At 49.8% G+C, this 23,461-nt stretch overlaps 1 protein-coding gene and 1 long non-coding RNA gene across 3 annotated transcripts in view; both read right to left on the reverse strand.

Annotated features, from left to right (window-relative positions):
- Window positions 1–23,461, reverse strand: part of LOC146351847 (uncharacterized) — a 1,244,848-nt gene that overhangs the window by 965,577 nt on the left and 255,810 nt on the right. The gene's annotated exons all lie outside the window — the stretch shown is intronic.
- Window positions 19,311–23,461, reverse strand: part of PHF24 (PHD finger protein 24) — a 35,823-nt gene continuing 31,672 nt past the window's right edge. Inside the window, exon 8 of one of the 2 annotated variants that reach the window (XM_084831994.1) lies at window positions 19,311–22,054. In XM_084831994.1, coding sequence (XP_084688120.1) covers window positions 21,955–22,054 — 100 coding nt within the window. In that variant the 3' untranslated portion in view covers window positions 19,311–21,954. The remainder of the gene's footprint in view (window positions 22,055–23,461) is intronic. The other variant, XM_084831995.1, reaches the window with a different exon arrangement.

A 23,461-nucleotide genomic window follows, 5' to 3' on the forward strand; every position in this document is an offset into this window, starting at 1 on the left:
GGCACCTGGGGAAGAGCTTGAACAACAGCTGCAGAGACGGCAAACTAGAGCTCAGCCTCCACCCCCACTCCCCCCCCACCCCCCGGGAAGACGCAGGAAGGCCTGGGCCAAAACCTCTGGGAGCATCATGTTTCCTGGCTCGCTCTTGCTCTCAAAATTAATCCCTGGGTTTGCCAGTGTGCGCCTGTATGTGGCTCACTTCCCACACTAAGGTTCCCCCCCCCCCAGTTCTTTGCAGGGGCTGCAGCATTTTGGCTGCAGCTCTATGCACACTTTGCAAGTGAAGAGGCCCGCTGCGCACAGCGGCAGTTCGGAGTAAAATTGCATAGGATGTTGCCATTGGCTAATGAGTTGGTCAGTGCAGGGGTATGCAACTTGTGGCCCACCAGATATTTTGGCCTACAACTCCCATGATTCCTCACCATTGGCTATGCTCGTTAGGGTCGATGGGACTGGCCAAAACATCTGGAGAACCACAAGTTTCCCATTCCTGGCTTAGTGGATTAAGGCTGCAATCCTATGGCCCCTGTGGGGGTGTCCCAGGAGCCATAGGATTGTGCAGATCTCCCTTTCTGGCAGACCTTGGATCCCCTGGATCCTCCCTTTATCCTCAGTGGAGTCTCTGTGGCCCTTATATCCCTGATGTTGGAACTCCAAAGTTGGGAGATGTTAAAAAGGGGGTGCACTGCGGGACCCCTTCATGGATCACTGCCTTGTTGTGGCGAAGGGGCTTGTGTAACTCAGTGAAGCCACAAGCTATGCCATGCAGGGCCACCCAAGACGGACAGGTCATGGCGGAGAGTTCTGACAAAAGGTGGTCCACTGGAGAAGGAAATGGCAACCCACTCCAGTATTCTTGCCAAGAAAACCCCATGGAATGTATCACAAGGCTAAAAGAGATGATGCCTGAAGATGAGCCCCTCAGGTCGGAAGGTGTCCAATATACTACTGGGGAAGAGCAGAGGGAATTTCCAAGTAGCGCCAGAAAGAGTGAAGCGGCTGGGCCAAAGCCAAAAGGACACTCAGCTGTGGATGTGTCTGGTGGTGAAAAGAAACTCCGATGCTGTAAAGAACAATATTGTTTAGAAACCTGGAATGTCAGATCAATGAATCAAGGTAAGCTGGAGGTGGTCAAACATGAGATGGCAAGACTGAACATCGACATCTTGGGAATCAGCAAACTAAAATGGACAAGCATGGGCGAATTTAATTCAGGTGACCATTATATCAACTACTGTGGGCAAGAATCCCTTAGGAGAAATGGAGTAGCACTCATAGTCAACAAAGGGTGGGAAAAGCAGTACTGAGGTACAATCTCAAAAATGACAGGATCTCAGTACGAATACAAGGCAAACCATTCCACATCACAGTAATTCAAGGCTATGCCCCAACCACTGATGCCGAAGAAGCTGAGGTTGATCGGTTCTATGAAGACCTACAACACCTTCTAGAACTAACACCAAACAAATATGTCCTCTTCATCATAGGGGATTGGAATGCTAAAGTAGGAAGTCAAGAAATCACCAGGATAACAGGCAAGCATGGCCTTGGTGTGCAAAATGAAGCAGGACAAAGGCTAATAGAGTTTTGCCAAGAGAACACGCTGATCATAGCAAACACTCTTTTCCAACAGCACAAGAGACGACTCTACACATGGACATCACCAGATGGTCAATATCGAAATCAGATTGAGTATGTACTTTGCAGCCAAAGATGGAGAAGCTCCATACAGTCAGTAAAAACAAGACCTGGAGCTGACTGTGGCTCAGATCATGAGCTTCTTGTTGAAAAATTTCAGCTTAAATTGAAGAATGTAGGGAAAACCACTAAACCATTCAGCTATGACCTCAATCATATCCCTTATGAATATACAGTGGAGGTGAGGAATAGATTTAAGGGATTAGACCTGATAGACAGAGTGCCTGAGGAACTATGGACGGAGGTCTATAACATTGTTCAGGAGGCAGCAACTCAATCCATCCCAAAGAAAAAGGAATGCAAGAAAGACAAGTGGCTGTCTGATGAGGCTTTACAATTAGCTGAGGAAAGAAGGGAAGCGAAAAGCAAGGGAGAAAGGGGAAGATATATCCAACTGAATGCAGAGTTCCAGAGAATAGCAAGGAGAGACAAGAAGGCCTTCTTAAATGAACAATGCAAAGAAATTGAGGAAAACAACAGAGTGGGAAAGACTAGAGATCTCTTCAAGAAAATCGGAGATCTCAAGGGAACGTTTTGTGCAAAGACGGGCATGATAAAGGACAAAGAAGGCAGGGACCTAACAGAAGCAGATGAGATTAACTAGAGGTGGCAAGAATACACAGAAGAACTATACAGGAAAGATCTGAATGTCCCTGATAGCCATGATAGTGCGGTCACTGAACTTGAGCCTGACATCCTCGAGAGTGAAGTCAAGTGGGCCTTAGGAAGCATTACTAACAACAAAGCTAGCGGAGATGACAGTCTTCCAGCTGAGCTATTTCAAATCCTAAAAGATGATGCTGTTAAAGTGCTGCACTCAATATGCCAACAAATTTGGAACACTCAACAGTGGCCGCAAGACTGGAAAAGGTCAGTTTACATCCCAATTCCAAAGAAAGGCAACGCCAAAGAGTGTTCAAACTACCGCACAATTGCGCTCATTTCACATGCCAGCAAGGTGATGCTCAAAATCCTACAAGCTAGGCTTCAGCAGTATGCGAACCGAGAACTACCGGAAGCCCAAGCTGGGTTTTGAAGAGGCAGAGGAACTAGAGATCAAATCGCCAACATTCGCTGGATCATGGAGAAAGCAAGAGAATTCCAGAAAAACATCTATTTCTGCTTCATTGACTACGCTGAAGCCTTTGATTGTGTGGATCACAACAAACTGTGGCAAATTCTTAAAGAGATGGGAGTACCAGACCACCTTACCTGTCTCCTGAGAAACCTGTACGAGGGCCCAAGAGGCAACAGTAAGAACCAGACATGGAACAACCAGTTGGTTCAAAATTGGGAAAGAAGTATGACAAGGCTGCATATTGTCGCCCTACTTATTTAACTTATATGCAGAGTACATCATGAGAAACGCTGGGTTGGACGAATCACAGGTCGGAATGAAGATTGCCGGGAGAATTATCAACAACCTCAGATACGCAGACGATACCACCCTAATGGCAGAAAGCGAAGAGGATCTAAAGAGCCTCTTGTTGAGGGTGAAATTGGAGAGTGCAAAAGCTGGTTTGAAACTCCACATTAAAAAAACGAAGATCATAGCATCTGGCCCCATCACTTCCTGGCATATAGAAGGGGAAGAAATGGAAACAGTGACAGATGTTATTTTCTTGGGCTCCAAGATCACCACAGATGGTGACTGTAGCCATGAAATTAAAAGACGCTTGCTCCTTGGGAGGAAAGCTAAGAAAGCGGAGGACAGGAAGGCCTGGCGTGCTATGGTCCATGGGGTCACGAAGAGTCGGACATGACTTAACGACTGAACAACAACAGTACTGGGGGAGGCTTTGGTTCTGCAGAATTTAAAGCCCTCCCAGCTTCCAAACATGCCACCAACATGGAAGGGGGGATTTATGCCAGTTCCTGCAGAAACGGGTAACCCCCCGCAACTACCTTGCAACAGGAAGGAAAGGAGCAGAAAGCCACTCCTCCCTCATCTGTCCTGTTGGCTGGAGTTCAGATGCTGTGGAGGCTCTAATGTAGTGCTCCCTACGGGCAGTAAGATCTTTGCCATTACTTAAACAAGCTGCCATCACTTAACCAAAGAGGGCCTCTAGATGTTTAAAATACTATTCTTAATACAAGTACTTTTTAAAAGTGCAGGTGGCGGGTGCTATCTCAGGAATGACCTGAGCCCCTTCTCTCCTCCACCAAGCAGAAGGCCTCTACTAAGAAGACACCTGTTGCTGCAACATCACACATGCCTGCAATGATCGTGACCGGGGGTTGTGCAAATGGAGGTCATGCAGGGAGAAGCCATGATGGCTTCTTTCCCCATCGTGATCCTCCAAACCCAGTCAAAGTGTTCTTATACAGTCAGGGCCAGAAATATTGAAACAAGGATAACTGTTTTGGCAGTTGGCCTCTGTACACCACCACATTGAAGTTGAAAGGAAACACACCCAGATGGGAGCGAAGTCAGGACTTTCAGCTGTAATTCAGGGGGTGTGACAAAAGTGGGGCACTAACCATTCAGGAAGTACAGCCAGTGGCATACGCACACACCCGTCATTGGGGGCTCATAAGTAATGGAACAAACCAACATCATTTCAAACTTAAGGATCGCCTTTAATACCTGGATGAAAATCCTTTGCAGTCAATGACTGCCTGAAGTCTGGAACCCATGGACTTGACCCAATGCTGAGTGTCCTCCCTTGAGATGCTTTGCCAGGCCTTTACTGCAGCTGCCTTCAGCTGATGCTTGTTTGTGGGTCTTTCTGCCTTCAGTCTTGTCTTCAGTAAGTGAGAAGCATGCTCTATTGGGTGGAGATCAGGTGACTGACCTGGCCATTGAAGAACATCCCCAGCCTTCAGAAACTCTTGGGTAGCTTTTGCTGTATGTTTCGGGTCATTATCCATCTGCCATATGAAGCGGTGTCCTATCAGTTTGGCAGCATTCGGCTGAATCTGAGCAGAAAGTATAGCCCTATGCACTTCAGAATTCATCCTGCTGCTTTTATCAGCAGTCAGGTCATCAATAACCACCAGTGACCTGGCTCCATTGGCAGCCACACATGCCCATGCCATAACACTGCCTCCACCATGTTTGACAGATGATGTGGTATGCTTTGGATCATGAGCTGTTCCTTTCCTTCTCCATACTTTTCCCATCATTCTGATACAAGTTAATCTTGGTTTCATCAGTCCAAAGTGGGGAGGACTGGGCTTGATCCTTTCTGGCCTCTGAAAGAGCCATCTGAGAGATGGGGAAGTGAGGCAGAGAGAGGGGCCCAGCAAGGGAGTCTGTCCCAAGGCCACTCAGTGGCAGAGACGGGCACATCCATAGCGAATAGCAACGGTTCCAAATGCATATAGTGCCCAAGGTGTAGCAGAGACCTTTTTTGAACCAACCCTTATTTTCAGGGGTGTTCAGAGCAATAACTGGTCTTATTACATATCTCGGGGTCGCTTTGATGGGTCTGAAAAATAACTGTTGGGTGAAGACACCCATTGCTTATGCCACAAGAACCCAGTTGGCCTCTACAGATGCCACAGGCTTCTTTGGACGTTCTCCAGCCCCAAAAGGCCCACCCCCCCGCCTGCTGCCCCACATTGGAGTGGCCAACTCTGAGAGAAGCATGAACAAGCCACCGCTGCTCAGGCACCTGCTCCTTTACCACCCTATACACTGGATTGGTACCCTGTCTTTCCACCAAATGGTGCTCGAGGCAAAAAAAAGCCATGAAAGTAAAATATAAAATAATGATCAAAGCCAGCGTAAAATCCGGATAAATAAAAACACAGACCAATAATATCAATTTTAAAAAGCAACAAATTATAACGCAGTGGCCATAAATAAATCAGCTTATCTGGCCAAAGGCCTGTCTGGATAAAAACATCGCTGCACGCTGGGGGCACGTCCCCAGAGAGCGGGGGCCTGAGCGCGTTTGCCTGCTGTTGACCTCTCCCAGCGCTCGCGGCGTCACGTGGGGAGACTGCCGGGGGACTCGCGGCAGGAGTTGGAAGTGAGGGACAGGCCCTGCAACCCGGTCCGTTGTGAAGCCCAGCCCTTTCCCATGGGCGGATCAGGGAGATCAACTCTCTACTCCTCCGAATTTCCCTTTGGATTCTTCTTATCGCCCCACATTTAACATCTCACATATCTGGGGAGAAAGAAACACCCCGCAGATCACTTGGCAATTTCCCTGCTTCTTTAAACCCGAGTTCAGTAGTTCAACATCACCACCTGCTGGAGACAAAAGAAATAACCACTAAACCCATTTAATCCAGCCTGGTGGATATGGAAACATAGGAAGTTGCCTTATACTGGGCTAGTTCACTTGATTGCAGCAAGGTACCTAAACCATGGCAGCTTATTATTTATTTATTTATTTATTTATTTATTTATTTATTCATTTCATTTTTGTACCGTCCAATAGCTGAAGCTCTCTGGGCAGTTCTCCTTGCCGTGTGTGACGGCTGGATTTCCCTATTTATTTATTTTTATTTGTTTATTTATTTCATTTCTATACCACCCAATAGCTAAAGTGCTCTGGGTGGTTCACAAAAATTAAAACCAAAAAACGCAGGACAAAACTATATAAAATAGGAAAGCATTAAAACCACAGTATAACAATACGACCAGAATAAAACCTAGCAGCAATGCGGGGTTTTAAAATACAGATTTAAGACACTAAAGAAAAAAGACTAGGAAGCTAAAATGCTAAAATACTGGGAAAATAAAAAGGTCTTCACCTGGCGCCGGAAGGAGTACAATGTAGGTGCCGGGCAAACCTCTCTAGGGAGCTCATTCCACAGCCAGAGTGCCACAGCAGAAAAGGCCCTCTTCCTAGTAGCCACCCGCCTCACTTCCTTCAGCAGGGGCTCCCGGAGAAGGACCGCTGAGGATGATCTTAGGGTCTGGGCAGGCACATACGGGAAGAGGCGATCCTTCAGATAACCTGGCCCCAAGCCGTTTAGGGCTTTGAATGTTAATACTGTTGTATAAACCTTGTTCCTTATATAAGGGCTGTCAACTTCCTACAGGCCAGTATGCAGCTATGCCTGTGAATGAGCCCCCCCCCCCATTTTCAATGCAGGGGGCTCATTCACAGGCATGGCTGCATACTGGCCTGTAGGAAGTTGACAGCCCTTATATAAAGGAGGAACAAGGTTTATATAACATTGCACAAAGCATGAAATAGCAATTACTAACACAAGAATAATAACAACTGCAATAACTAGTTTTCTTACCCAAGCAGTAGAGGGAAGCCAAGAGCTCAGCCAATCTCCAAAGGTATCTTTACCTATGTGTGAAATATCTTTAGAGATTTTGTTTATATTATTAAGGTGGTGCAGGATGTCAGGTTGATTATCTGTTATTTGAGTATAACACTCATTCCCAGTTAAAGCACACACACCTCTTTGCGAGGCTAAGAGGTAGTCTAGAGCTAGCCTGTTTTGCAAGGCTACTAGTCGTACCTCAGCTAGTTCACAGGAGAGTGATTTGGTAATTGCAACACTTTCATTAATAAACTGAATGAGGGATTCAGATACAGCACAGATATCGGCATAATTCTTTGCAACTCCATATGTGGGTATGAGGCCACAACCAAACCCAGCCCAACTATGTTTATTACGTTGGCGGCCCTGGGGCAGGTCTGTGGCAATTCGCATACCTGGCACAACAAGCCCTGGAGCACATTGCCATGGAGCACTCACAGAAGGGCACGCAAGTGTTGTTGTGTGCCCACATAACCACCAAACCCCTGCTGGCAGCCTCAAAGTGGAAATGGTGGCATTCTGTGTAAAGGGATAAAAGAGGTTATGGGAAACAGTTGCCCAACTGCTAACCACATCTGCCACAACTTCTGTAGAAGATTCGGTTTCTACAGTCCAGTTTGTCCCATCAAACTGAAGTGATATGTTGCAACTGTGGTGTTGTATGTTAGACTGGTTAGTGGGAAGGTAAGTAACACAAAAGGGGGCAACAACCTCACCACTTAAGGACAGTCTGATCTGGCCATTCATGTCAGGAGGTGTCAAGTTTAACTGTTGTGCTTGTGCCAACTGAGAAATGGTCACTGGGATACCCACAAGAGGGACTCCACCATGGCTATGAGTCAGGGTGTGAGCACACAAGTAATAAGGGTGGCTGATCTTGGCAGCTATAACTCCTAATGAATGTAAATATGTGTTTGAACCCCAACTCCTTAAGATAGGCTGGGCCGGAACCATATAGGGTTTTAAAGGTCAAAACCAACACCTTGAATTTGGCCCGGAAAACAACTGGTAACCAGTGCAACTCCAGTGCTGAAGGAGTTGCACTGGTTACCAGTTGTTTTCCGGGCCAAATTCAAGGTGTTGGTTTTGACCCTTAAAACCCTATATGGTTCTGGCCCAGCCGATCTTAAGGAGCACCTCCAGCAGCACCAGACAGGCCGCTTAGCAAGATCAGCCTCAGATGGCCTTCTCTCTGTCCCATCAGCCAGAACAGCTAGACTGGTGGGGACGAGGGAGAGGGCCTTTTCTGTAGTGGCCCCCACTCTGTGGAACTCCCTCCCTAGGGAACTCCGTCATGCCCCCTCTTTAATGAGCTTCCGTCGTGCATTAAAAACGTGGCTGTTCAGGCAGGCATTTGGGGTGGGTTAGGGTATTTTAGAAAATGTTTTTATTGTAGAATTTTATTGTTTTATTGTATGTTGTACTTTGCCCAGAGTGGCTGGGTGACCAGCCAGATGGGCGATTAATAAATTAAATAAATAAATAAAACTCCCAGGAATTGGCTCCGGTGTGGTGGTGACTGCCAGTTTCTCTAGTTCACCTGGGATGCCCTTATCTACAGGTGGGGAAGTAGTCTCAGGGGGAGCCCATTTCTTATGTAATACTTTTTATGGCTTCCTGCACCCAGGAGTACACTGGTTTGGTGCAAATAGCCCTATTTTTTTTTTTTTTTGGTAATTAATAACACAGCTTTTTCTCCTCTACAGAAAATATACTCATAACTTTGCAGTATGCACAGAGGGACAGGTTTGGCTACAAGAGTAGGGCATTGTACCCTACAGTTAGTAACTGCATGCAGTTGATCTCTGACCAAAATGTTTGGGATACAGTAAAGAAACATGCTTAGGATAAGCTCTGTAATTTCAATTTGAGTCCATCTATGCTTGTTGCTTGCCATGATGCGGCACAGTTCTCATCTGCTTCTGGCACACCCTTGTCGCGGTCAGGTGGCTTAGCATAGTTCCCACAAAGTCCGTTGCTGTCTGCTTCAAGTCCCCCTGTTTCCTGGTCAGGGGAAGTGTGGCTTGATCCTGTGATGTCAGCTTCTTCTGGTCCTGGCTTGGCAGGGCTGTCTGTCACAGCTTCTCTGGCAATGGTGCAGTGGAAGTAATGGATCCAGGAATCTCGACCTGCTACTTTGAGAGTGGTGTGTGAGACTAGAAGAATTGGTATGGGCCTTTCCACCATTTCTTGATGCCATCTGCTGTCCAGGCCCTCACATCTTGTCCTAGTCTGGGGAAGGTGGGGTTTTTGGCTACCTCGCTGGCATCTGCTTAAGGTGTCCAACAGATGCTTGTGCTTGTGTTTAGTATGAACCAGAGTTACTCCATGTTTGTATGCTAGATCATCCTGCCTTGGCTCCACAGTCTTGTGAGAAACAGATTACAGCCTGTCAGCAGTTACCCTGAGAATTGTTAGGGACAATGAGTTCTTCCCCAGGCTGCAGGCTGATAACATTGTACTTTGTGCAGTAACTGTGTGTCACTAGCTGGCAAGCGTCCACCCCGGTCCAGGGAGGGAACATTCTGTCCCTTTCATCAGTAGCCAAAAGGGCTTCTAAGTGATAAATAAGCTGGTTCTGGTGGGCTCATCAGGAGCTCCATTTCCACCTGGGACAGCAGGGGTTAAAATTGGTATAGTGGAACTCAAAAGGGATACAAACCAGATGGGGGCAGAGGCAGCTAAATAACCAGGCAGAGCCGTTGGTGTGGGGGGGTAAGGCTTTCTGGGGCAAAACCCTTTTCTCTTTAGCACCGCTTGGTTAAAAAAGCATACTGGCTGTTGGTGGGTGAGGCACAATAATAAGCCAGTGGGGCAGCGGGTGAAGGGGTTGGAGTTAAAGTTTCCCCTTTTTGCTTCCTTTTATATACCTCATTTGCCCATAAATACCAATAATCCATTTGGGCAGGACATTTTTCTTCTAGGACTAGTCTTAAATCTCTCTAATTATTTTGGTTCAAGGATCCTATATTTGGCCAAAAGTGGGAGGTGACAGGCTACTCTTCACTACACAAAATACACATGCGTTTCTTAGACAAACCACCAATACCTGGTAAATTATTAAAACACTTCATCATTACATCTAGAGGACCGCCCAAAGGGGCAGAACACTTGTTACCCATTGTTTTGTCTTGATGTAGGACTGAAACCCACACCTCAAAAACACTTTCTTTCCGGGACACAAATGCATCGCCTTAAACTTAAAGAATTCTATTCATGATCCAAGAATGTATGAAGAGTACTATTTGGATCAAAGGGCAGATTGTGGAAATAATCCTTTAACCCTCACCCCTAATGTGTTATGTGTACCCCAGAACGGCAACACAGTTATAAGTGTGCCGTGACATCTGCTTAAGGTGTCAACAGGTGCTGATCGGGGTTCCTGCAACCAGAGTTAAACCTCCAGGAGCTCATTATCCAGCCGGAGGACTTGTTTTTAGCTGGGCGCCACCCCGCCAGTCTCTTCAAGCACCCTCCTTCTGGTTTTCCCAGCACCTGCCCACTTGCAGCTTCTCCGTTTTCCGGAGAGATTGTGATGGAACAGCTCCCTTCTCTTTCCTCCTGCCTCAACCACTGCAGCTGCGTTCACTGTCAACCTGTCTGTGGGGGCGCTGCCCGTGTGGCTACTCATAGGAATTCTGATGCTCTTCTCAGGAGGGGGGAGAACCACCCAGAGTCCACACTGGAAAATCTGGCCATTGGCCATGCTGGCTGGGGACTATGGGGTTTGCACAGGCTGGGGAAGGAAGCTGCACCACAGCGAACCCTTCTTGCTGGATGTAGGGTGGATTGCCCAAACGTAAAGCCTGTGTCGAGTCCGAGAGCCCCAGGAGGCTGTTGCCTTAATTCCTAACCACCAGCCTGCTGGAATGGGGAGAGAATGGGTTCCGCTGGACCCATGAACAGCTGGTTCCCAAAGCAGTGACCTGGAAAATGTAACTTGCAAAGACCAGGGTCCCTCAAAGACCACCACCTCCTGCATAAACCTGTCCGGTCATTAAGATTGGGGCCCTTGGGGGCCCTGCTCCCTATCCCCCCCCCCATCTGAAGTAAGGTGGATGGTGACCAGAGACCGGCTTTCCAGTCCGAGATACTGTATACACAGTATACAGTATCCGTGTGTCTGTGATACATTCCGTGATACAATGAGGGTTCCAGACCTCATGTCTGGAACCCCCTTCCCAGAAAGGTTCGTGTGGCACTGCCTTCTTTTCAGCATGAGGTGAAAGCTTATTTGCTGAAGACTTTTAGCATTGTGTTTCTTTAAGCTGGGATTTAACCATCTGCTGCAATATGTAATTGCTTCCTGCTCCTTAGCCTTTCTCCCCACCCCTCTTCTCACCTTGTGTGATGAGCTGAGGTTCCAGCCTGGACTCAGGGGGAGCAGGGGAGCCTGATGTTGGCCTGCAAGGCACTGTGGGTGGCAGCCCCTGTCCTCGCCAGTTGCCCATGGTGCTCCAGTGGGCAGGAGCCTGGCGCTCCACAGACCAGGGCCCCTGCAAGGTGGGAATTGGGCCGAGGCACGGTATGGCCAGCCAGCTACAGGAGGGACAGGGAGCTCCCACTCCACAAGGAGCCACACGGCGTCCTGGGAGATGCTGCTTCCAAGGCCACCTTTGAGCTGAGGCCGTTTAAGCGAGGGCCCGGGCATGGAGCAGGCAGCACCAGTGGACCAGATCCGGAAGAAGTAGGGCTTGTCCTCTGGGGACAGGAGGAGAGCTTGTCATCAGGGGGCATCTGGGCATCAGCAGGAGTCTTGGCAGGTGGTAGATGCTTGGAATGGTGGGTGAGTTCTTTGAAAGTGGCTGGGTGTAGAAACCCTTCTGTCTTAGAGATACTGAACACTTTAGCTGGGGTGGGGTGATGGCAGGAGTTGTCTTAGAGCATACTGAGTGTAGGATCCATTGTGACGGAGCTGTGAAGTAGGCTTGGGTCTTGGCAATGGGCAACTGATGTATTATAGCTTTTGTGGACAAGGGCCTGATGCTGACATCTCTCTCTCTCTCTCTCTCTCACACACACACACACACACACACACTCACACTCACACACACACACACACACACACACTTCTTCCCTTTCTCAGACTCCGAGTCTGGGGAGACTGGAGCCCTTGACTTAAGAACCTCTAGAGGCTCCCACTTTGCTTTGAAGCAATCCCAGCTGCCAGTAAGAAAACATAAAAATACTGATTAAATACAAATTGGGAGGAGTGGTGTGCCTCAGTGGGCACCAGAGGGGCACCATGTTGCCAACCCCTGGTGTCGAGTGGCATGCCTTCTAGAGGTGGGACTTCCTGGTCCATTTTGAATCCATTTTTGGCCTTCCCTGGTCAAGAAGTGATTACTGCCCATAGAAATGCCAGAATCTGAGTGTAGCTTTGATTGGATAGCAGTGTATCCAGTCTGAATTCCTCTTTGCTCCCCAGTGGGGCCATCCCTGGGCCTACTGGAAGCCGGAGGAGGCAAATTCGTTCAGCGGTGAGCAAAGCTCTCCATACGCTTAGGATACTTTCTTTTCTTTTGCATTAGTGCTGCCAAATGTCCACGTCTGTGGATTTCCCCCCGCTCTGTGTGTAGGCTTCCAAATGCCATAAAATGTGATGCCAAGCAATAAAGTACGCATACACACAAGGGAAATCCACAGGTGCGCTGTAGCGGTGTGTGCTATGCGCGTGAAGAAAGACTGCATCCCACTGTGTAGCCCTAAGCCCCCTGCTCTCTGTGTACATGCACAAGTATCTTGTGTGAATTCAGTGTTAGGGTGGAGTAGGGCCCCCACCGTAGTCTGCTAGCCCAGAACCCACCACGGTCTTCCCGCCCCCCCCCCCCGCCCCTGCTCATCCTGCCAACCCTTCCCACAAGTATCTAGCTGTGCAGGAACCTGTGCTGGGAGGTGCCGTGATGAGCTCCTGTTGCTCAGGCCAGGCTGGATGGTTCTGCCAGCACCAGGGACACTTCAGCCCTCCTGCAAGGATGTGCCTGTTGTCCACGCTTTGTCAAGCAGTCCTTCCTCACTGGGGGGCCTCCCGGGGCGAAACTCAGCCATGGAAATGGGAGGTCACTTATTCTTCCTCATACTGTAGCAAGACCTCTGGCGAAGAAGCCACCCCGCTGAGTCTTGGCCTGTGCTCACCTTGGACAGAATCCAGCCATGTCCATCCACTGGTGGAAGGGCATCCACCAGCTGAGTGGCTTCCCCCTCCCACTGCAGCCCCCTGTGCCCCTGAATCTTCTCTGGAGGCTAGGGGACCCTCTCAAGCAGGTTTTGGCAGCGTTCTGGGGTGGGGAGGATGGGGAAGCCCTGCTGTGCAGTTGGAAGCTGCTTGTGCAATGTTAGATTTCACCAATAAGTCAGAGCCTATTGGTGCCATGCCCTGGTGGAGGGGTGATTCAGGGGACAGAGTGGCTGGCTCGGATGCTGGGGGCAAAGGGCCAGATTCTGGATCCTCCAGGAACTCACTAGGCGGTGTTTGGGCCAAGTCCCACTTGGCCTCAGTTTCTAATCTGAAAAATGGGAAGACCAGTGGCCATCTTCACAGGGTGGTTGTGAGGATGCATAAAGTTAAGTGCTATAAAGAAAGTTGCTTGCTTGAAATTGCTATGGGGTTGTTCAAGTGATTAAAGATGCACTTTTTGTGATGTTGTCTGCCATGGGGGCCCGCTAGAGGGTGCTCCAGCCCTTTACAGAAATGCACAGACATCCATGATGTCACCAGGCACAAGGGCTTGTGCAAGAGAGAAGCAGGAAGGAGCAGAGGTTTAGTGAGATCTGTGCGGAATGAATGGAAGGCTGAGGAAGAAGAGAACAGAGAGAAAGCGTGAAGAAAAGGGGCACGACTGTGAAGAAATGTAAAGGTCAGAAATAGTTTGAACATGGTAACATGAAGCAATAGCAGAAGGGTGCAGAGAAACATGGAGGAGTGACACGATTAATGCACACAGAACTATCGAGTGGGCAGCAGAAGAACAAGACTTCATTTATGTCCTGCCTTCCCCGTCTTGCAGTGAACCCCAGGTGGCTCACGTGGTCCTTCTCCTCCGCTCCATTTTACCCTCGCAGCAGCCCCTCGAGGCGGGTGAGGCTGAGCGACTGGCCCCAGTGGGCTTCATGGCTGAGTGGGGACTGGAACTTGGGTCCCAAGCCAGCACTCTAACTACCACACCACACTCATTTGAGAACCAGTGGGTTGCTGGAAGACTGCAGAATGTTCTGGTAGTCAACGTGAGAGAGAATGGCTGTGTGTAAGAATCAGTAGACTGCAAAGGATGCATTTTAGAACCGTTATATAGAGGGAACATGGACAAACCATTCTATGATTCCATGAAACCTTCGCTAGGGCACTTGTGTGAGCTGAGAAAGGGAGGAGGATAAAAGAGGGAACTCTAACCCCTCCTGTCTGGATTGGGAAGGTGCCTGAAATCTTGGCAACAAAGCCCAGTATGGACAGTGCAAAGCCCTGTTGTGCTGAAAAAGAGGTACTAAATATTCTTGTTTTCCAGCTGCATGTTTAGGAAGAGGAAATGAACTTCTTAGTACAGAGGCATTATGCCACTACATGCTTTAAATGGAGTGGTAGCGATCCATCCAAGAGCCAAGGGAACAGGTGGGACTTCCATCAGTGGTAACCAGTGGTGTAGGAGAGCCAGAGCTCACCAGGAGACAGCACCAATGCTTTTTTATTTGCAGGGATGCTGATGTCATCTCCCACCCCCCCATACACACACTTCCCTGTTCCCTCTGAGCTTAGCTGCAATTCTCACAGTAGCTGGGGGGAACTGATTTTTTCCAGCAACCATAAACTGTTTGATGTTGTAATGCAAGTATTTTGCAGTGGCCTGGTCTTTAATGGGCAATTGAGACCTCTTCACTTTGCAAAGACTTACTCCTGGTAGAGATGAGCACTGCTAGAACTGATTTGTTGATACAGATCAACGTAGCTGCCAGCGTTTTTGGACTCTCCTTGGGGGCGTGGCTATGGAAACTGTCATGGTGGGCACCTGCACTTCGAAATTTACCACTACACCACTGGCTGTAACACAGAAGTCTCTTGCTTGGGAGAGCACATGCCACACTATGCAGCACAGGTGCCACAGGAGGGCTACTGGTGCTCTTTGCTGCAGTGGGCTAGCCCAGCTATGGCTATCAGTCTGAAAGCTCAAGTCTGCCTTGCAAATGTTGGACAAGTCACGCCTCTGCTGGTCTAGATGTCCCCCCGGCTCCTTCAAATCCACTTTGTTAGCAAACTCCTTCCTGAGCTCTTAGCATCTTCTGACTCTCTCTTCACAACACACACACTTTATTTGGTGACCTCCTCCCTTCTCCTCTCACCCCCTTTTTGTCCATCTAAAATAGTCTTCAAGGTCTCTGAACAGGGACCATCTCACTTGTATTTTCTTCTAGCACACAAAACATGGTCCATAGTAGGAAGAGTGAGATGTAAGGAGGATGCCTTCTCTTCTGAAGTCCTATGCGGCCTGGACCATCTTCCCCCTGATCATCCCAACATCTCTTTACGTCATCTAGTACAGCCTTCCTGGTGCCCTCCTGATCTGTTGGACTACAATTCCTATACTGTCCCAGCCAGCTGTGTTAGTTGGGGAATTATGGGAGTTGTAGTCCAACACCTCTGGATGATGCCAGGTTGGTGAAGGCTGATCTACTAGCTGCCCACATGGTCCTTGACCCCAAAGTCATACCTCCGCTTCCTCCTCCAAGGCTCCATGCACAACGGCCAGCTTGCCTCTAGCTCCACTGGAAGCCGCACATTGCAAAGCGCCTCTTTCTAGCTGTGGCTCATTCCCTTCCACTTGCAGGGCTTTCAGAGGCCTGGCAGCTGTCAGAGCGACTGTGGGCAGCTATGCAGGCGAACTGCTCACTGGCCTGCCCTTTCTCCCCGCTGGTCTGTCTGTTTGCGAAATAGTTCCTTGGGATTTCAGCACCACGGAGAGTGCCCAGTAGGACAAAGCAAGGGAGCTGGCCGGGCGGATCCCCGCTGGCTAGGCCGTGTCCTTCTCCCCTGGTTGGTTTCCTCGGGGTATCTGGGGGGGGGGGGGGGCTGGGCATCCTCCAACATGGAAAAGCAGCCCATGTTTCCCCCTCCAAGTGCAAGAAGCACGGTAAGATTGACTGTCACCAACACCCCAAGATTTTATTCCCCATTATATTCTTATCCCACTTCATCATCCTGCAGAAAGCTTCCACTCTGGAATCGAAACACATGCAGAAATGAGCTGATAAACAACAACCCAGAAAGACTCACCGAGGATGCCAAATTCAGTCCAATGCCTTAACCAAGCAGCAACACGCCACAGCTCGCTTTCCACACTCTTTGTGAGACAAGGGCTGGGGGGGGGGGGTCACACAATTGTGGGGCTGCTGAAAATGCCTTGTGCTGTAGTCTCATTGATTTACTATCTTGGCACAATGGAACCTGGAGCAGGACCTCCATCCTCATGTCCAAATTCTGGGCCTGCAGCAGGGACAAAGAACAGAGCCCTGCGGTATCCCCAAAGCATGAGTGTTGTGAAGTTAGGCCTGACTAGGCTTCTTGAGTAGTTTGGTTCAGGTGAGGTGCCTGATGGGATTGAGTGTGTGTGTGTGTGTGTGTCTGACAATGAGAAGATAATTGTGACTTGCTCATAAGCAGGAATTCCTATCCACCAAAGTAACACATCCCTAAAGATAAGATAGCCACTGTGCTGATAAGACTGTTGCTGAGTACTAATTGGTATCTGAGCATGCACAGTGTGTTTTCTTTGTTCTCAAACTTTCAGTCTGAATAAATGCATCATGTTTCTTTTATTTGGGAAGACACAGTTTCATCTGTCTCTCCCATGGCTGTGATGTGCTTTAATAAATTTCTGGCTGTTCAACCTAACCTGTCTTGGATATTTCCTTAACAGTGTCAAGGGGTCAAGCAGTAATTGCCCAGGATCACCTTCTGGTCATGGGCATCCAAGTGCTACAGCTCCCAGGATGCCTGGCCATTGGCCATGCTGGCTAAGGCTGATAGGAGTTGAAGTCAAAAGCATCTGGAGGGTACCAGATTGGGGAAGGCTGGGATAGGCTGTCTGGACTGGGTGTGGGAGGCATCCCTGGGTGGTGGTTCTGCTTCTACATTCTCGGTGAGGTTGTGATGGGTGGTTGCTGGACATTGGTGCCAAAGTCCAGCCCCAGTTGTACCATTAGCTGCAAGGACAGAAGGAGCCAGAGGAGATAAGAATAAGGGTGGGGGGACCCTGGAGAGGGCATGGTGGCCTTGGGGGCTCTTGGACCAGCTGGAGGACAGAGCACACCGAACTTGAGGCAAAGCTGCCACCTCCAGCAGCAGAGACCTCCCCTGCTTTTTCTGTGCTGGGCCTCTCTGCCTCTGCTTGCTGTGCTGCCACATCTCTGGGTGGGGGAACTGCCCTACATATTATCCTGCCTCCATGATGTGTTTGCTCACAAAAATTGCTGCCAAAATATCAAAGTGCATCTAGCAAGACTGGAGAGTCCCTGGCAAGCGGCAACTGAGCAGGCTGCCTTCTGGCCTTGATGTTCATGCTTCTTGCATGAAAGCTTAGTGTCAGCTGCCAAACTAGCACACCGTTGGCTCCCTTTCAGTTCAGAGCATGTACTCTTGAATGCTGGGGAGGGAAAGCCATTGTCTGGAAGATGAGGCATCTACAGAGGAGTTTCTGGCTTTGGCTGTGGCTGCACTGCAGGCTGCCTGCTGCCATAAGGGCCACATTGGCAGCTGTCCACCCAGTAGCCCTTGAGCCCTGGGGTGTGTTGCTGTGTTTGCCACCTTGGATGGAGGCCAAAGGAGGGGAAAGCAAGCATTTCAGCCTGGTGTCTTTGGTGAGCTTGAGCTGCTTACTCAGGTCTAAGCAGCAAGAACATGTCTAGAGTTTCCTGAGCTTGTTCAGTCTATCAGCGAGCTTCTCTGTTCTAGAATTTAGCCATCTGCCATGCCCTTCCTGATTCCCAAGGGCAGCTCCTTCCTACCAGCCCAGCCCAGCTGCACCGCACCTGTGGAGCATCCACCTGGTGAGGACCATTGGCTCATGCCCCATTGGCTCCTGCCTTTTGCATGCTCCACTGGAGGGCTGCATGCTCCTGCTAGGGGCTCCAGTGGGCTCCTTGCCTGCGATTGGCTTGGACTGCTGTGGAATTGAGCCTGAAGCAACAGGCACCTCTTGTGTAGGGAAGCTGCCATGTATGCAGCAGCCTCTAAAGCTAGATCACTTGTAATCTAAGTGGCCCATGTTTAAATCTTCCTGTTAGCTTTCTAGACTTTTAGCTTTGCCGTTTTAAATCTGTATTTTAAATTCCTGCACTGCTGCTAGGTTTTATTGTGGTTGTATTGTTATATTGTGGTTTTAATGTTCTATATATTTTTAATTGTTTTATTGTGTGCCATTTGGTTTTAATTTTTGTGAACCACCCAGAGAGCTTCGGCTATTGGGTGGTACAGAAATGAAATGAAATGAATGAATAAATAAATCTTTTGCCCTAAAGAGCTCTAGTCTAGATCAAGCTGGGATAAGTTCGTCTTGAATATGTAACATTTTCTTTTGCATTTAAAGTTAGCACTGCCTGAACAAGCAGTTGGTTGGATGAAGGTTGCTCTTCCTTCAACCTTCAGGTTTTTGCCAAGTGTGTTCAACTTCCTATACTGATATGACTACTGTGCTGGGTTTTGAGAATGTGTGAAGTGGCTTTTTCTCTAGATGCTCTCGATCTGTGGGAGCAGCTGGCCAGTCCTGAGGCCTTTTCCAGCTGCCTGTTAGGAGGTCTGGCAGAAGAGAGGAGGGCAAAACTTTCTTTTTGACTCTGGGCTGGTCTGCGCATGCACATTCCTCGGCTGAGGATGGCAGCGTCATGAATGTATGAATGAGTCATCGCAGCTTCACCCACACAGATGGAACTTCCTTGGCACCTGTCATCACCTCAGATGCAGAAAGCTTCCCCATGGGGGCCATTCACACACTCAGCCATGAGTCATCAGGAGGCAAGCCACAGAGGGGTCCACGCATAGATGCAGGGGCACAAAACAGCCTTCAGTAGGAATCTTGCTGCTGGCAGGGAGTCAGATGTCATGCTGTGAAGTGGGTCTAAAGGTGGGACTCTTTGGGGGAGGCCCAGGGAACTGAGCTGGAATTGGGGCAGTTTTGACATGCTCTGTGGGCCAGACAGATTCACACTTGGCCCCAGTGTGCAGAGCTGCATGCCAAGTCCACAGTTGCACTGTGTAAGTGTGGAGGTGGGTATCCAGTGCAAAATCCCTGTCCTGAGAGTTTGCTTTCATCCTAAACTCCAAAGATGCCATTACACAAGCCCCAGAATAATATTGCAAAAACAGGATAAAGGATGCAAAGCCAAAAGTGCTTAATTTACATAATTTATTCAGATCGCAGAATTCAGATTGTCTTGGTACAGGATTGAACAGGCGCTGTGGAGGGGCAGCGGAATGGGCTCAGAGTTCCCATAGTCCCGGTCACAGGGTTATGCCTTTTGAAGAGTCCCACGAAAAAGGCCACCTGAAGATCACCAGCATAGAGCTTGGAAACAAGGCCCGTGCCTCTTGGAAGCCCGGCCACACGCTGCCCTGCACCTGTGATAACAGACAGCACTGCTGCAGGTTGGTGAGGCGTTACTTGGGACATGGTCAAGTCCTGCCCTGTCCTGAGGCCAGGGGGTTTCTTCCATGGGAATCAGGCTGGAAGCTCAGTACTGCCCTCCCCGGCCATACCCGCCTGCTCTGACTCAGGGTATTCCTGCTGGACACAGGTGGCAGAGTCTGGACTCCCCTTGTTGGGGTTGGGACAGGGACAGATGGCACAGGACAGCCAGACAGGCAGGATAGGGTGGGTCCTCATTCTGTTGCAGGAGCATAATGACCGAAGAGCCAGAGATCACTCCGTATGGGGTCGGCATGAGGTGTGTGGTGCCTCAACAAGCTCTACCCCCTCTGATGTTGCCGTTACCCCCAGTCCCAACATGGATGCTTTTGAAGAGGGTCTTTGTGACATCAATCATCACTTGTCCAATCATCCATCCATCCATCCATCCATCCATCCATCCATCCATCCTCCCAAGCTGATCTTCTATTTTGGAAGCCATCGCTTGAAGAATCCAGGAGGTGAGGGGTGGGCAGGGAAATGAAATGTCACTTCTTTATTCAGAGGCAGAACACCTCTGATTCTTCCTGGGTGCTGGGGGCAAGAAACAGGGCAGAACAAGGCAGGGTCTCTGCTTGTCATGTCGCTTTTCCAGAGGTGACACGTTGGCCATGGTGAGAAGCAGCCACAGCTAGATTCGCAATCTAGCTCAACAATTGGGGAATTCACATGTTCTAACTTTGTTCTCATTGGTGGGCTGTCAGGAGCCATTCTAGGAGTGGAAAGGACTGAGCGGGTTTGCATGATCACCACAGTCCTCAACCCAAGGTGTGCTGTAGGACTATTTGAGGGCTGTTGAACCCTCAAACAACCCCTGCTGTCCAGGTTCAGATGACATAACAAACCATGGCAACCCCTTGCTGGGGGCTGAATATTCAAAAGGGCTGCTGGCATGCATCACAACATACCATGGCTGAAATAAACCACAGTGGGCTGCGGTGATCGTGCAAACCAGCCCACTGCTTTCTCACTCAAACAAGGGTGGCTAGGCTATGCCTTGGTCAACTGCTGGCCGCTCTCATAGAGCAATACAACAATGGAACCAATTACCCAGGGAGGTGGTGGGCTCTCCCCCACTGGAGGCATTCAAGATGAAGCTGGACAGCCATCTGTCAGGGATGCTCTGACTGGGATTCCTATATTGAGCAGGGGGTTGGACTCGATGGTCTTATAGGCCCCTTCCAACCCTACTCTTCTGTGATTCTGTGATTCTCTCTGTCCTGCTGAAGTTAGGGGAAAATTGAAATGGATGTCCAGGGCAGGTCCTCTTGCTTGGGACGCTTTTCTCTGGTAGTCCTCAAATGAAGGCAAGGGCAGGAGAGAGGGGGACATTCAACTCCGTGGCTTTCTTTTTGCAGGATAGGAGTTCATACCAGGGCTGGGCTGTCTCTCCCCTAGTAACTGCAACCATGACTTGTCTTTCGGGAACCAAGCAGTGGAGGCTGAGGTGAGGACATGGCCCTGACCCTCCTCTCTTAGGGTGGCCCTGTGGCAAAGGTGCTTTGCAGCATGTGCTGTCCAGCTTCTCCACAAGCCCATCGATTTGCAAAGACCAACAATGAGGACAGGTGAGGATACAAGACCTTGCTGGCCACAGGCTTGGTCATCCCTCAGCCTGTCAGCAATGAGAATGCCAATGGGATGCATGTGTTTGGTCCTCTCTTAGCCATAACCAACGAGAATGCCACAGCAGTGTGTGGATATGGGTCTCTCTTGGCCAATCAGAACCCAGACGGCTGCAGTGATTTGGTCCTCTCTTGGCCATCCAAAAGCCCAAACGCTGCCGAGATGTGTAGATGCTCCAATCTTGGCCAGCCAGAACCACGGGCACGGTGGTGATGTGTAAGCTTGGCCCTCTTGAGGGCAACGAGAAGGCCGATGAATGCTTGCGTTTTCCTTTAGCTAAGCAGAAGCTGGAGCGCTGTTGGCATCTCTGAATCCAGACCCCTTTCAGCCAGTCAGAATGGCATCGGCCAGACCGAATGAGGTGGGGGAGAAGTCTGTGTGTTGCCTTATCAGCTGGCCAGTCAGAAAGGACAAGGTCAAAGCTTTGCGGTTGTTGATGAGGAGGCTCTTTCCCCGTCCAGACAGGGCCTGTTGTGTGTCTGCCTGTATAGTGTGTGTGGGCAGATCTGGAGATGCAAGGGCCAGGGGGTGAAGGGCCCAGTCACGTTCCCCGCCCCATCACTGCTCCCGGCAGGGCTCGGGCAGTGGGGCAGGGCTCCCTGCAGCTCTCCAACAGTGCTCCTTTGTAAATCAAGACGGCAAGGCGGGGCTGTGGAGAACTTGCCTCTCCTCCTCCCTTGCTAGTGAGGCAAGTCTGCTTGCCTTCGCCCCCGGCCAAGCCCTCGCCTTAAGCCCATGGCTTGAGGTGGATCGCAGGGCTGTTGGGCCGTGCAGCGAGGATGTAGATGGCGCTCTCTCTCAGGAAGGCTGGCCAGCTGATTGTTCGGCTGTGGGATGCAGGGGAAGGAGGCAACAGGTTAGCAAGATGGAACCTCGGGCAGATTCAGGGCCATTCATTCATTCATTTATTTAATTATTAAATTTATTAATCGCCCATCTGGCTGGTCACCCAGCCACTCTGGGCGATGTACAACAACAGTTAAAACAATAAAATTCTACATTAAAAACATCATAAAAAATACCCTAACCCACCCCGAATGCCTGCCTGAACAACCACGTTTTTAATGCGCGGCAGAAGCTCATTAAAGAGGGGGCATGGCGGAGTTCCCTAGGGAGGGAGTTCCACAGAGTGGGGGCCACCACACAGAAGGCCCTCTCCCTCGTCCTCACCAGCCTAGCTGTCCTGGCGGATGGGACAGAGAGAAGGCCATCCGAGGCTGATCTTGTTAAGCGGCCTGTCTGGTGTTGCTGGAGGCACTCCTTAAGCTGGGCCGGAACCATATAGGGTTTTAAAGGTCAAAACCAACACCTTGAATTTGGCCCGGAAAACAACTGGTACCCAGTGCAACTCCTTCAGCACTGGAGTGATGTGATCTCGCCAGCAGCTGCCTTTAATCAGGTGAGCTGCCGCGTTCTGTACCAGCTGCAGCTTCCGACCCGTCTTCAAGGGTAACCCCACGTAGAGCGCATTACAGTAGTCTAAATGACAGGAGACCAGGGCATGTACTACTGATGGGAGCAGATGGTTGGGAAGGAAGGGGTGCAGCCACCATATCAGATGGAGTTGGTACAGCGCTGTCTGGCTCACAGCTGACACCTGAGCCTCCATGGACAGCTGGGAGTCCAAAATGACCCCCAGGCTGCGGACCTGGTCTTTCAAGGGTAGCCGTACCCCATTCAACACCAGACCAACATCCCCCAGCCTCCTCTTGTCTCCCACCAAAAGTACCTCGGTCTTGTCAGGGTTCAGTTTCAGCTTGTTCCTCCCCATCCAGCCACTCACCGTCTCCAGACATTTGGACAGGGATTCTACGGCCAACCTTGGTGAAGATTTGAACGAGAGGTAGAGCTGCGTGTCATCTGCATATTGATGACACTGCACCCCAAACCTCCTGATGATAGCCCCCAGCGGCTTCACGTAGATGTTAAATAGCATCGGGGAGAGGATGGAACCCTGTGGCACCCCACAAGTGAGTGGCCACGGGTCCGAAACCTCCTCTCCCAGTGCTACCCTCTGGTACCTGCTGGAGAGGAAGGACCAGAACCACCACAATACGGTGTCTCCAATGCCCAACCCCTCCAGGCGGTCCAGGAGGATACCATGGTCAATGGTATCAAAAGCTGCTGAGAGGTCGAGGAGAACAAGGAAGGAGCATTCACCCCTATCCAGAGCCCTCCTCATATCATCCACCAAGGCGACCAAGGATGTTTCTGTCCCATGCCCAGGCCTGAAG

This window comes from Heloderma suspectum, chromosome 2 (assembly GCF_057233095.1).
Source record: "Heloderma suspectum isolate Gila_16-S chromosome 2, 16-S_ref, whole genome shotgun sequence".
Taxonomy (NCBI): domain Eukaryota; kingdom Metazoa; phylum Chordata; class Lepidosauria; order Squamata; family Helodermatidae; genus Heloderma; species Heloderma suspectum.